The sequence below is a fragment of the Felis catus genome, chromosome A3, assembly GCF_018350175.1.
Source record: "Felis catus isolate Fca126 chromosome A3, F.catus_Fca126_mat1.0, whole genome shotgun sequence".
NCBI classification, from domain to species: Eukaryota; Metazoa; Chordata; class Mammalia; order Carnivora; family Felidae; genus Felis; species Felis catus.
Window position 1 is genome coordinate 42,628,923 of NC_058370.1, and position 15,449 is coordinate 42,644,371.

Genomic DNA, 15,449 nt, shown 5'->3' on the forward strand with positions numbered 1-15,449 from the left:
GCCCTGGAATACCAGACAGCTGCAAACATTTAGACAGGTGCTTTACTGCACCAGACTAACAAGATTCTCTGCTTTGGAATTCCTGAACCAGATCAACACAGGGCAAGCCGATGGCACTCCTGGCCTTGATTTGAATGTGGCAGAAGCTTGGGAGCTGGGATACACAGGGAAAGGTGTCACCATTGGAATTATGGATGATGGTGAGTATTTCAAAGCCTTTGCATCATTTGGAAGCAAGTGTGTCTTTGCATGCCTTTGCAATATAAAAGATTCACTGTTTGGGGGCTCAGTCAGTTAAGCGTCCAACTCTTGATTTTGGCTCAGGTCATGATCTCACAGTTTGTGAGTTTGAGCTCCTCACTGGGCTCTGCGCTCCCAGGGCGGAGCCTGTTTCAGATTCTCTATCTCCCTTTCTCTGCCCCTCCCCTGCTTGCTTTCTCTGTCTCTCTCAAAAATAAATAAATGTTAAAACAAATTTTTTTAAGAAAGATTCACTGTTTTGGAGATGCTGCTAAACTCAACCACCATCTATATTGTGGCAAAATCCTTCCCTTTCTCCAGATCAGTGGTCCTCAAACTTCAGGATGCCTTTAACAAATATTTATTGGATTAATAAAGAAAAAAAAATGAATGAAGGAAAACTGACCATCACTGACCTGTAATTTCTTATTGAGCCACTGTTTATACCTTACCTCCAGTATCTTCTAAACCCACTTGTGTTTATCATCTATTTCTCCAGATCCACAGTCTAGTGCAATAGCCACTGACCATATGTGGCAATTTACACTGAAGTTTAAATTAATTAAGGCCAAATCAAATTAAAAATTCAATTCCTCAATCACCTTAGCCTCATTTCAAGTCCTCAATGACCACAAGGGGCTAGCTAGCGGCTGCTGAAATTCAATTCAACTTTACTGTCATCACAGAAAGTTCTATTACACAGTGTGGTTTTACATCCACAAAATAGCTTTTTGGTAACAGGATTGGAGTCTGGAGAAATTTCGACTTTATTGCTACTTTCAGAATGAACCCTGGTAAAGCAGACTTTGAAAACATTTTATGACATATGCCCCCTATAAGATGTTATTTTACCCCCTATGCCTGCCAGACAAACTATTTCCTATAGTTTGTGATACAAAAACCAATGCGTTTGATGAATTGGTGTTTTTGTAACTATACGCGTCCTTGGCTCTGCCAAGGTCCTGGAGAATCTCTGCCCTGCGGTCATGTCACTGGGGAGATACTCTTGTCCTTCATCAGCCGCCTGGATCCTCCAGGAAAAGCTCCCCTGTGCGGCTGTGCTCTATTGACGCAATTACACAGAAAGCCTATACAGAGATGAAACAATGGAGCCTTTCCCTTCTGAAGCACCTCAAAGAACACTGTGCTCTCCAAAGCAAGCCTTTGAAGCCAAATTAATGGTGACACAGGGAGCCGGCATGCTTAGAATTGGTGCTGTCTTCGCACAGTCTCATTAAATATCCACAGAAAAACAATGCCTCGTGTTTTCTGATGTGTGAGAGGTTTTGAAGTGGATGTAAAAGCTTTCTCCGGTGGCCGAGGGCTTTCACAAGAAGAAAGGAGCTCTGCAGGAGAAAGTACGCGTGTGAACTTGGATGTTGGGAGCTTATGACTGTTTCTCCCTTCCTAATGCTTTGGAAACCAAAAGTGGCTAAGCCAGCTCACCCGGGAGAAAGAGGCACCTACGTTTGGGGGAAGTCTGCCTAGGATATATTGTAATCACACAGCATCTGGGGGACTCGAGGGGCACCCTAAAAGTGGCACTGCGGTAGCCACAGACGGGCACATTGCTCCTACAAAAATTCCAACAGCCTGTGCTGCCCATGTCAGAATTCTTTCTTTACTGGAAGAAAGGGGGAGGATGAGCCCTGACTCTGATCCATCTTTCCTGGCTTGAGAAGCCAAACCCTTTAGGAAAGAAAGTCTTGGGCCGCCTTGGTGGCTCAGTTGGTTGAGCATCCAACTTCAGCTCAGGTCACGATCTCGCGGTTCATGAGGTCAAGCCCCGCATCGGGCTCCATGCTGACAGCCCAGAGCCTGCTTCAGATTCTGTGTCTCCCTCTCTGTCTGCCCCTCTCTCGCTCATGCTCGGTCTCTCTCTCTGTGTCTCTCAAAAATAAACATTAAAAAAAAATTTAGAAAGAAAGTCTCAGCAGAGTTTACTGTTTGATATTATTTCTTCTGCTTTAGTAGCTTTTGGGAATCCCCCCAGAACTGAACTCTCTGCCCACCCCCCCCCCCATTTAAACTCCTAACTTCTCTGCTTTTTTGGTCATCTGCTACAGAACAAACCACCCCAAAATTGAGTGGCTTAACACAACCACCCCACTGTTCTCTCTCACAGTTCTGTGGGTTGACCTGGCTCAGCTGGAAAGTTCTGTTATTGGTCTCCCTGGGGTCTTTTACGCAGCTGGGGTCAGAATGCAACTGGGGCCAGTGTCGACTGGAGGTTTGACTGGAATGCTCAAATGGTTCGGCCTCCCTTCCGCTCCACATAGTGCCAGGACCTCTCCTCTCGACATGGTCTCCCCAGCAAGGTGGCTGGATTTCTTACAGATGGCTTAGGGACCCAATGTTCATTCTAAGAAATGAGAAGTGGAAGCTTCCAGGCCACCTGTAGGCTGGACATGGAATGAGCAAGCATCACTCTGCCACTTCTGTTGGATGAATGGTCTCAGGGCTAGATCCCAGAGGAGGGGGAATAGGTTCCACACCCTGGCTGTGGAAAGAAACAAAGGATTTGTGACCGTCTTTAATTCAGCGCATGCTTATTCAGTATGGTAACTGAAGAAGAGAAAGACTACCAAGCCGTTCTCCAAATCCGCTGTGGAATAGCAAGACAAACACATTTGAGACACGAGTGGCCTCCTACGCAACGAGGACGATGCTTAGCAGCCGTCACCGTGTCATTGGGCACCTCTGCCCTAACACCTAGAATGGGAAGCACTATGGTGAGGCTGGGAGCATCAGTGGATGGTATGGTATCATTTCCCAGATATTTGCTTAGCAAGATATCATTCCCAACCAAGGTAAAGACAGACACAGATACTGACCTTCATACATAAGAGCAAAATAAACATCATATTTTATAATCATTGGCTCATTATTTTGGCCTCCATGGGAAATAATTTGATTATCTGCATGTGGAAGAGTCAATCTATAGACAGCTCAGTTTTAAAAGCCATTTATGCTCTCTGGTTGCACAACTCAGAACTGGGCCAACATCCTCTCTGCCAAATCCAATGACTCAATACATGCTCAATAAATATCCGCTTTCGGGCGCCTGGGTGGCTCAGTCAGTTAAGCATCGACTCTTGATTTCAGCTCAGGTCATGATCTCACGGGCGTGGGATTGAGCCCCACGTCAGGCTCTGCACTGATAGCACAGAGCCTGCTTGGGATTCTTCCTCTCGCTCTGTCTCTGCCCCCCCCCCCCCCGCTTGTGTTCTCTCACTCTCTCTCAAAATAAACGTTTAAAACACGTATCTCCTACTTTCATTTCGATGCAACTTAATGTCATTTCCATACGCTACACATCAATAGGAGATACCTCCACGGTTAGTTGCGGCTCAAAGGGGCAGAAAGCATTTCTTAAGGGTTTGCTCTGATGTTCCGGGCATGTATGTAGATGTCAGCAAGGACCCCACTTAATGATAACAACTCAGCCCCTTTGTTGCAAATAGAGTTGTTTCACATTGGAAAATTGAGCTGGAAAACAGGATGTGGCCATAACAAGACACAGAGATGAATAGGAGCCACCAGCCATCACCGGCACAGTTCAGGACAGGTGCAGGCTTTCGGGGTCAAAGATGGTCAGCGAAGGCAGGAGTCAAGGCCGTTAGTCAACATCAGATGGAGCCAAGGAAGTAAGACTGAGGGCCAGGGAGGCAGGGTCAGAGAGAACTTCAAGCTGAAATAACAATGGAAACTAACATTTCTTGAGTGCTCACTGTGTACTAGGCACTGCCTGACAATTTAGAAACACAGTCACAATTATCCTCTAAGATTCGTACTATTACCCACATTTTGCAGATGAACAAACCAAGGTTTAGGGAGACAAAAAATTACCCAAACTGATCTGAACCACCATCTTCAGTGCTTGAAGCCCACCCCTTGGCTCTGCCCCCTGATGGGTCTTTGTGAGTGGGATCTCCTCCTTTTAAGTGGAGGTCCAAGCTTAAGGACCAGGCAGTCAGCCACACTTTCCCAAGAGAGTTAGAAGTCTGCATCACATAGGAAAGCAGTGCCTTCTCCCCTAACTTGGGTTTCATGGTTCTCAGAAGGGCCATTGGGGTATCTGTTCCAGTCATTATTCCTGTGTAACGAATGACACCAACCTTTAGCCGCTTAGATTAACTCTTTATTTTGCTCATGATTTTGTGGCACAGGAACTCAGGGAGAGCCAGTCTGGGCACTTCTCATTCAAGGTTTATCAGACAGTTGTGGGCAGATGTTGGCTGGGTTGCAGTCATCCAAAGGCTCAGCTAGGGTGGACGTCCATGGCTCATTCCCATAGCTGGCCGTTGACGTTGGCTCCTGTAGCTCAGCTGAGCCTTTCATACCACGGGCCGACATATAGGCTTCTTCCGTGGCAGCTGGCTTCCCCCAAGTGGACCAGTGTCTAAAGGGAACTGGTGGAAGATGTCTGGCCTTTTCTGACCTCGCCTTGAAAGTCATGCAACATCTTATCGGTAGAAGCAGTTGTAGCCCACTCAGATGAAAGAGGAGAAAACACACCTACCTCCAAAGGAGGTGTGTGGTATTGTTATACATCTCAACCAAACTACTAACTAGGAACTGTAACTAGGAATATGTACATGGAGCTCCTTGGTAATTCCCCGAGGTCTTCAGAACCATCAGAGCTTCCCGAGAATTTGGACTACTGTGGCTTAGACTTTCTCAAAACTCTGACACTGATGACAGGATACTAATGTAAAATATAACCAAGTAATTGTCATTTGCATACCACAGCACGTTGTGATTGGCTGGCAATGAGCTGGTCCCCCCTGTAGACTGGGAGCCATACACAGTTGAACAGTTCAGATTCTGTGTCTACACAGTCTATGATTTTCCAGGACCTACATAGTGCCCGGCATTCACTGCTGGAAATAAACCAATGAGTGAAGAATAAAAATGAATACATTAATAATAGAAGAAATAAAACATGAATAAGAGCTGACTGAGAAAATGTATTCAGTACATTCCACCTGAAAAGATAATCAAATATACAAAAATATTAAAATACTCTTTAATTACCAGACCATTATTTTCATGCTTCATTTAGTTCGTTGTTTCTTTTTTGAATCATGTGTGTCATCCCTCATGGTTTTATCAATAATCTCTTCTTTCTTAGACCAAAGACTGTATCTATTCTAACTTAACACTTAGTCTTCCCCTCAACCTAATTCAAGATCCTTCATTTTAATTAGGCAAATTTTATCTTATTTTAATAAATTTTAATTTCCTTCAGGTCTCTTATCTCTCTGCCTTGATATTTTCTTTTCACAGAGAATAGACTACTATTTCTCAGAAAATTTCTGATCCAGACGATTGCACTGTCAGAACACGGAATCGTGTTTTAAAAACTGACTCCCTGGGTGGCTCAGTCAGTTAAGCGTCCAACTCTTGGCTTCAGCTCAGGTCACGATCTCACGGTTCGTGGATTCGAGCCCCGCATCAGGCTTCCCACTGTTTGGAGCCTGATTGGGATTCTCTCTCTCCCTCCCTCTCTACCCCTACTCTGCTGGCTCGCTCTGTCTCTCTCTCTCTCTCGAGAATAAATAAACATTAAAAAAAAATTTTTTTTTAATGTTTATTCTCGAGAGAGAGGCAGAGTATGAGCGGGGGAGGGGCAGAGAGCGAGGGAGACACAGAAGCAGGGTCCAGACTAAGCTGTCAGCGCAGAGCCAGACGCGGGGCTCAAACTCACAAACCATGAGATCGTGACCTGAGCCGAAGTCGGACGCCTAACTGAGCCACCCAGGGGCCCCTTAAAAAAAATTTTTTTTAATAAAAATAAAAACTGACTCCCTGCATGGAATAGGAGCTCACTCCATCCGTTCTGCACCTCGACCTCGTATTGGAGTTCTTCCAAGAACAGTGCACCCCCTCAGGGGAAATACCCAGGTGTCTAAGTCAGCTTGATTTGTTGGGGAGGTGTATCATCTGGGATTGTGCGTACTGGATGCTTCTGCCTCAGAGTGTCTGGGCGGGAGGCTTGTAGCTGGCTTTCCCGAGGTGTAGGTGTGGCTATACATACACCAGGATCTTCTTACACAGTATGAGCATGAATAGAAGGACAATTATGCCGGGTTCCCGGACTGGCATAATCAGCAGAGCATGCAACTCTTGATCTCAGGGTCTGGAGTTCCAGCCCCACGTGAGGTGTAGAGATCACTAAAGAAATAAGCTTAAGAAGTATAATTATGCCAAAAAAAAAAATTGACCCCCTGCTAGAAAAGAAACATATTCTCTGTGTGCATGTCTATGTTTAACTTATCTATATGTTACAAAATATTTTGCCTGACATTGAGTTCACAAACCATAACCAACTGCAACAAATATGTACAACAACCTGACTTCAACACAATACTCTAAGACCAAGGAGATTTTTAAAACTATTTCTGCTCTTCTGAATTATCCACAGGACTCTAATGATGTGGTAGGTGATGCTATTGAGGGTGATGACCGTAAATATAACTTATCGGGTGTTTACTACATGCTAAACACTTTCAACGAGTCGGCCCTCATCTTGAACGCTGCTTTGCAAGGTACATAATATTCCTGTTTCAAAGACGAGGAAACGGAAGCTCCGGGAGATGATGCCTCCTGGCTGAAGCCTCACAATTATTATAGTGTCTGAGCCTAGAGGATAACGGGATCTGCTGGTCTCCATAGCTTGTGCTCATCCTCAACCCATCCCACAGCTGAAAGGGACTATTTCTGAATTAGGGTCCAGGACAGGGCTTGCAACCTTTAAAATATGAGTCTCTGGATCTTCTTTAAAAAAAAAAAATGGGGCGCCTGGGTGGCGCAGTAGGTTAAGCGTCCAACTTCAGCCAGGTCACGATCTCGCGGTCTGTGAGTTCGAGCCCCACTTCGGGCTCTGGGCTGATGGCTCAGAGCCTGGAGCCTGTTTCCGATTCTGTGTCTCCCTCTCTCTCTGCCCCTTCCCCGTTCATGCTCTGTCTCTCTCTGTCCCAAAAATAAATAAACGTTGAAAAAAAATTAAAAAAAAAAGTTTATTTATTTATTTTGAGAGAGAGAGAGATTGCACGCAAGTCAGGGAGGGGCAGAGAGAAAGGGTGAGACAGAATCCCAGGGAGGCTCTGCACGGACAGTGCAGAACCCGATGTGGGACTCAAACTCCCCAACCGTGAGGTGATGACCTGAGCTGAAGTAGGACGCTTACCCAACTGGGACACCCAGGCGCCCCTAGTCTTTGAATCTTCTAACCCCTGTCCTTGCACAATCGTTGGGGGGGGGGTGGGAGGAGGAGGATGGTGGGTGGTAAGTGATAGGCTATACTCTCTTAGACTATAGGAGGCAGCCATTTGAACCCTTCACATGTCAAAATATCAGCAGCAAAATGTAACATATGTTCTGTAGAATGGTGACTCCCAGTCCAGAAATTTCTTGCGTAACCAGAAGAAAACAAAGGAAGATTTCTTTTTTTGAGATAAACATCCTGATACTGGTTCTTTTTTACATGGGGCAAAGCTGTAACAGCAGCCAGGCCTCAGTGTGCTCGCAGGGAAGATGCTACCTATCGGAGGCACTGAGTGATACCTCTAGCTTTTAAATATGGCAAACCCAGCAGAGCTACTGAATGTCAAGGGAGCTAATGCCACTGATCACACCCCCACTTGGTGGAGAAGAAAACAAGCTCAGAGAGGCCAAGCACTTGGCCTGAAGTCACCAGGCCAGCTGGCGGCACTGCTGAGATCCAAACTCGGGTCTTTGACTCCAAAACCTACACGCGTGACCATTATGTCAGGTGGTGCAGGAACCTGGCCGGTTTTGCAAAGGGCCGGATGTTCAGGTGTAACTGCTGCAAAGGTCCTACAGCTTCGCAGACCTGGACGAGAGTTCCAGGGTGGCCTTGAGTTTCCACGTTCTTGCTGAGGTTCACCTGTGATGGAATGCGCCGGTGCTCCTAATTCTACCCTTATAAACAATCTTAGGCAACAAGACAGGCCACGTCCAGGAGAAAGCACAGGGCTGGTGCAGGGAGGCTGAAGTCTCGGGCTTCCTGGAAAGCCACGTTCCGCAGAGACAAGCATCAGCTCCCACCCAGGACACTTCATCTGAAGACATTTGCTCTCTGCCTAATCGCCTTTGCCCACGCAGCCTGTGTTCCTCTTATTATCTCCGTGCCAGAGGACGCTCCCCTAATCCATGGCTGTCTGTACCCTGTTAAATAATAATCGTTTTTTCCTCCCCAGGGCCACTTTCATTTCAAAAGAAATGTCTGCCGGTGCTTTGGAAATGTCAGGATTTTCACAAATCTTAGATCGCTGCTCTGATGAACCATCCATCTTGCAGCCACTAAGCCCCTTAGTACTGACATTTATGTCAGAAGTCTTATCCCAGGGCCCCAGCTTTAACTGGCTTCGCCCCTCTGACGCATCTGGTGGGTACGCCCCACCCTCACTCGGGAACGGAAACGGAAGCCTGGGACTAAGGCACAGGGGCTCACCTAGTCCAACGGTCCTGGCGCCAGCTCCACCAGGAGGGCACTTTCTTGAGCAACTTTCCGGAGGACACAGTGGCAGGTATTAACCTTTCATCTTGTGGTGCTCTTTTCACAGGGATTGACTACCTGCACCCGGACCTGGCCTCGAACTATGTAAGTACCAGCCGATCTGCACGGGCGGGGGGCACACACACAGAAACACATGCACGCATGCGCACACATGCACGCTAGCCCGGCCGTTCTTGGAGCCTCAGCTCAGGCCCGAAGCAAAGGGACAAAGCGTGGAGCCTGGCAGCAGGTAACAGTAGTGCCTTTGTGAGAAGACGATAAGGAAACTTGGCGTCTGAAAGAACAGAGCCAAGAGACAAGGGAGAGGCGAAGAAGAGAGAGCCTCGGCAAGGTTTCCCATCAGCTCTCGATGAGGATATTGAATTGAAGGGTGGAAATGAGCCGTTTGGGTTCTCGCTGGATAAAACCAATCGCAAAAAGCCAAAAAGAGGGGCACCTCACATCGCAACCGCAGCTTTATGAAAGCAAGGACGTCAACTTTTTTTATTGTTTTTGTGCTTAGGAGCACCCCACCCCGACTTTCCCCTGCAACGCGGAGCACACCATTTGGTATCTCTTGACGAGTAAGACATATTAACAGAAAATCGTAATAAACACTGTTGAGCTAGACCCACGTGCTCTAACTTCTTACATAGCAAATCAAACACTGCTTTCCTGATGAAACCTGCAAACCCTTTCAACATGAAGAGATTGCTTTATGTTAACCCCAGGGAGCATCCTAGTCAAGCACTGCCGTGTCTGCTTGAAATTATCCAAACTATTACTAAGCTGTACTTTTCCTATAACCTCCAGGTCTAAGGGCTTTTTTTCAATGTTACTTTAGTTAGCTTAAGAGACTCATAGTTGGAAGAATGTAGACTTAGGTAAAGATTGTTAACAAGCAGCAGCGTTGGGAGATCAACGTTCTGGGTTATTCATCCTAGAAGGTATGTGTGTCCACACTGCAAAGAGAGAACAAAGTTTATCATCTGTTTAGTGCATTAGGCATCAGGAAAGGAAGCACCGATGTGCTGAGCTTCTATTTGCTTCATGGGTCTTACAAATCTAAGGAGTATACTTTGGACTATCTTTTGGAATAATAATTTTTTTAAAGGGTTGGGGGCGTTTGGGTGGCTCAGTCAGTTAAACGTCCAACTCTTGATTTCGGCTTAGGTCATGATCTCACAGTTTGTGAGTTTGAGCCCCACATCGGGCTGTGTGCTAACAGCACAGAGCCTGCTTGGGATTCTCTGTCCCTCTCTCCCTGCCCCTCCCTTGCTCGCTCTCTCTCTCTCTCTCTCAAAATAAATAATGTTTTTAAAAAATTTTTTAAAAGAAAAGAATTTAAAGAAAAGTTAAATGAACCATTGGTACAGTCCAGCCAATATGCCCCCAGAAAGAAAGGACAGAAATTAAATCAGAGTTTTATTCCCAAAAAGGAGAATCCACCTCTGCAGAGAAGACACTAAGAAACGGCCTGGGACCTGCAGATTCTGTCTCAGCACCCATCTGCTGTGTCTGAGGAAACAGTTCCCGCCTCCTCTCTGTGACCTTCCCCCACTGCAAGTACCATGGAGCTGACTCCCTGGCTGTTCCTCTGCCTTCTTAAATTTTGTAAATTAAAAAAAAATTTTTTTTAATGTTCATTTATTTTTGAGAGACAGAGAGAACATGTGCACACAAGCAGGGGAGGGGCAGAGAGAGAGACACACACACACACACACACACAGAATCCAAAGCAGGCTCCAGGCTCCAAGCTCTTAGCACAGAGCCCGACACGGGGCTCGAACTCATGAACCATAAGATCATGACCTGAGCCGAAGTCAGACGTTCAACCAACTAAGCCACCCAAGCGCCCTTCCTCTGCCTCCATGCACGGCCTCATCTGCCTTCTCCAATGACCTCCCTTCCTCTGCCTCCCCAATAACTGCAGGGCCCTAAAGAGTTCTCAGGAGAGAGTGGGAAAGGCGTGTGTTGCGTGTTCTCCAAGGCTCTGACACCCAGAGGCCTTTCCTTAGGAAGAGATGGCAGGGATGATAGTCTGCAGGGACGGCCGGTTCCTCCTCAGAGGGCCACTCTCTGCACACAGAGGCATTTATATTCTTTTCACAGGCTGCTAAGCTTCCCCCCCCACCACCGTCTCCAGGACCCAGCACCCTGCAGAGCTGCCAAATAGGGTTCTATTCGTTTCCACAAACCAATGTTACTGCGTCTTACGGCTCGTAGGACCTCGAGGTGGAGTGGCTGTCAGACGGGCTGGCAGCTGTCAGTGCCTGACCTCCCTCCAGCCAATCCAGGCCCTCTGCAGGTCACTTCTGTGTCCGATGAATGGACACTGTGCAAGGGAAATGCTACACTATGGAATCACTACACTATGGAAACATCCTGAGGTTACTCACATGGAGAGTGACCTAGGCACCCCTCCCTTCTCCCCCACCTCCACCCCGCCCTTGTGCTTCTGGGACAGGCTGCCCCCAATGCCAGTTGCCAGAGTCCAAAGAGGTAGTAATTCACATGGGAAAACAACCCCCGGGGGCTCTGATGAATGGCAGGTACAACGCTAATCAACAGCGGGGTTCATCTGCCAGAAACCCAGATCTGAAATTGGAAAATGAAACATCCATGGAGGGAGGTGCCAAGCTCCCCTCTATTCTGCAATATCAGAATATATACCTGAACAACTCCATGGCTTCTATGAGCATTGTGTTCTTTTTTATTTTGTTTTGTTTCTTTCAAAAAAAAATTTCGATTAAAAAATACATACATGTTCTCTGTAGAAAACTTGGACAAATCACGATACAGACTCAAAAGCAGCCATGGCACCATTCTTAATATTTTAGCATGTCTTGGGCTTTCACTTCTCTGTGTGTATTTTTTAATGAAATCGGGCTCTGTTGCATGTACAGCACCCCTCTTCCACTTGATAAGTTGTAAATATTTTTATAGTAGTAAATAGTCTTCAAAACATGATTATGAGGGCTACATAGTATTGTCTTATGCTGTGATTTATTTAAACATCCTAGTCCTTGGGGTCCCTGGGTGGCTCAGTCCATTAAGCATCCAACGCTTGATTTCAGCTCAGGTCGTGATCTCATGGCTCGTGAGATTGAGCCCTGCATCGGGCTTTGTGCGAACGACACGGAGCCTGCTTGGGATTCTTTCTCCCCTCCTCTTTCTGCCCCTTCCCTACTCTCTCTCTCTTTCTGTCTCTCCCCTCTCTCTCTCTCTTTCTGTCTCTCCCCTCTCTCTCTCTCTCTATCTCTCTCTCTCTCTCTTTCTCTCAAAATAAATACACAAACTAAAAAAAAATAGTTTAAACATCCCAATCCTCAATTATTGGACGAGTTTGCTTCCAATGGCCATCTCAGAGAGGGAAAATGACAGATAGTGACAAGGATGCTTGAGGGACTCCCAACCATGACATACTCAGGACAGCCGAAAAAAACTGGGGAGAAAACGGTAAGTAAGAGGCACATTAGATACATTTTTAAATATTTCAAATTCTCCATGAGGAATGAGACATTCAACTTATTCAGTACTTTCTCCCAAGAAAATCCCCACCCACAAGTGCAGGACAAAGAGTATAGTTCAGTCAGAGGAAGAACTGTCCAGTCGCTGAGGTTATTAATCAAAGGAGTTAGGTCTCCTGGGAAATAATGAGTTATCTGAAAATGGTCAAGGGGAGGGTTGATGGCCATTTGGTGGGGATGTTGTCGAGGAGATGACACTATCTCCTGTAAACTTAAACTAGACATCACCTAAGAATAAAACAGAACACGTGAGTTCTGTCCAAAACTGCACGTTTTGACAGCTTCCATCCAAAGGAAGGTCCGAGTCTTCAACATTTATCAAACACTTGGAATCTTACCAAAAAATCATATATAATTATGCCTGGCTGTGAAGTGTTTCCACGTCATTGGTACAGGTGCAAAAACAGCATCCAGAGATCTCCTTCTAAATTTCTCAGTGGAGAACTTGAACTTGAACTGGCTTGCTCCAGTCAGCGTCTCTCTCGCCCCGTGTAGAGTTGGGAGTGACAACTTTGAAGCTACTAACCAACCAAATTTATCTTCTTTATTTTTAATTAAAAATTTTACACTATAATTAAGAGAATGAGAATGGCAAGTGGAGGAGAGCTGCCCGGGAGAGCAATGAAATCAGTGGACGGTGATAAACTCAAAAATTGTTTGAGTAAAGGATTAACAGGCAGCGTCACACTTTGTTAGGTGACTTAATGGCTCGGATGTGATGAGTTTGCCCAGCGCTTCTAGTGAAATGTGCTTTGGGAAGGTCTGTGTTTGGGTTTCTCCAGAAGCAGACCCTGAGACAAGAGTCAGAGTGCAAGTAGTTTATTTGGGAGGTGATTCTAGGAAGCAAGGAGAGAGGGGGGAATGAGATATGGAAGGGAAGGCAGGCCATAGATGGTGTGTTATCAAAGTCACCATGGGGAGAGGCTCCAACTCAAGCTCACTGGGGAATCCAGGAGATGGAGTAGAATATGTGGGCCAGGGCTGGGTTTTTGTACATCAACTCCCATCAGTCATTGGTTGAAGGCTGGTCCTAGGGATGTGGATGTGAACATTCCAGCACCTCCTACCTTCCAGGGTCTCAAAGAAAGCCCTTGACAAAGAGACGTGGTGCAGGCAGCTGGACAGAGCTCAGCAGGGACATGGGTGACAGGCCAAAGGTCATATAGGCCTGGTTCTGGCAACATTCACATGGGCTAATGACCCTTAAATGTATTAAGGGTTTACAATAAACAGAAATGTATTGTGTGGAGAGAATTCCCTCTTGCTACTGATTATTTGCAATGAGAAGGGAAAGCTCTATCAGAGGTTCTTAGATGGCTATGACAAAAATTGCCTGATAACCAAATCAGGCAAAATGTTTCCCAAAGCAGAATTATTTTCAAAGCTTCTTTATTCTGTATATTAAGGAGACAAATTTGAGGATGCTGGTACTCCAGTGTTCTCTCTATTCAAACTGAGAATTGAAATCGTTTGAAAACTAAAAATCAGTATATAAATGTAAGTCATTAGTGCTAATTTAATTCAACAAATCTACAGTGAATCTGTTGATTGTTAGGGGCAAAGGATAATAAGAGACACTTCTTTTATTATTACTCTATGGTTCTGTGATTGAATTTAATCCGAGGGATCCACTCCCCCTGGTCAATGCTCACTATTCCAAATGATTAAAATCCTCCTTTCTCCATCCCGACAGTAATAACATGGAATGGGTATTAGCCAAGAAACAATTTTAGACCGAGTCAAAAGCAGAGTTCCTGTTCTCTCTGTGCAAACGGTCTGGATGTGTGCTCAAACTCAGTTGAATCTCTGTGTGTTGGGCCTGCTATATGCAAGCCCCAGAGGAAGAGGGAAACCAGGCAGGGTTGTTCTCCAGAGGAGTCCGAGTCAGTGAGGACACAGGTGTGGGATGCATCTAACAGGTGAGGGGCAGGCAGGCAGGGCTGTTCATCACTTTACGCTGCAGCCCCCAGGTGGTGACCACCATAGGTCTGTGCTCACAGTACTGGTCCAAGCCTAGGGGTCCTTCCAGATGTACAGAAAAGAGGGAGACTCCTTCAAGAACATGTGAAGGGTGACGGAGGTGGCAGCTTTCAGAGGAGGGGCGGGGGGTACAGAACTGAGCATCTCCTGCTTTGCTCCAAGGCCTGCTCTGCTGAGGTTCAGGGGTGAAGAAATGGCTAGTGGTTCTGTATCATCCAAGAAGAGTCTTCTCGCTGTGGCTTGGTGTTTTCTCAGAGGCATACCTGAGACAGAGATTTAAAGGCAAGTCATTTATTTGGGAAAAGATCCCAGGAAGCACTAGCCGGGGAGAAGGGAAGTGATATCAGAAAGGAGAGTGGCCAAGAAAGGGTTTGTTAGGCAGCCAATTACCACTGAGGGCTAATGGGAGCTTAATCTGACTGTAGCACTCTGGGAAGCAGTGTAGACAGAGCCTTCTCAGAGTTATCACCCAACTCTTGTCAGTCAGTGGTTGAGGGCTGTGCCCCAGAAGCAGGTATAGGGTGGGGAGATCGGGGGCTAACTCCCTGGCTCTTCTGGCCTCCCCACCATACACGCAGAATAGAGGCACTGGATAGGGAGTCTTCAGACACAGAGTGACAGGTGCCGGAAGCTGAAAATCAGCCAGCAAGGGTGGGATTATAGTATGACAGCAGTGGGAAACTGAGTCAAACCTGAGTGTGACAACTGGCTCCCTAATTCATAGCTCTGCAGCCTTAGACTAACCCTGCAAACCCCCTTGAGCTTTAGTTTCTTCATTCGTGAAATGGGAAAAACGAACATCAGGTTTGTTGCATGGTATCATTGAGATAATGTGGGGGGGTGGGGGCAGATACACAAATGTTTATCTCCTTCGCAAGAGTTGAGATTACAACTTCGCACGACGGCAGCTTGTCCTGCTGGAGGAGAAGCAGGGGAATGCCTTAAAAAAACAGTGCCATCGTTCAGTGCACTCCACAGTCAGCTCAGAGTTCTCAAAAGAGAAAAAGGGCGCCTCGTCCAGACTTAAGGGTAAGGTCATGAGCTTGTAAAGCAGAAGCCAAAAGAGTGGAAGTTACCAAAGAGACTCTATGAGATTTCTCTGAAAGGTAAAGTGTGCTTTATTTGAAAAAATAAGAGATTTATTTGAAAAAGAACATCCAGGCAAACAGGTGACA

General features: G+C 46.2%; 1 protein-coding gene across 1 annotated transcript in view; it reads left to right on the forward strand.

Moving 5' to 3' along the window:
* Positions 1–15,449, forward strand: part of PCSK2 (proprotein convertase subtilisin/kexin type 2) — a 275,158-nt gene that overhangs the window by 147,698 nt on the left and 112,011 nt on the right. The window contains exons 4-5 of the mRNA XM_003983799.6: positions 92–200; positions 8,832–8,869. Coding sequence (XP_003983848.2) covers positions 92–200; positions 8,832–8,869 — 147 coding nt within the window. The remainder of the gene's footprint in view (positions 1–91; positions 201–8,831; positions 8,870–15,449) is intronic.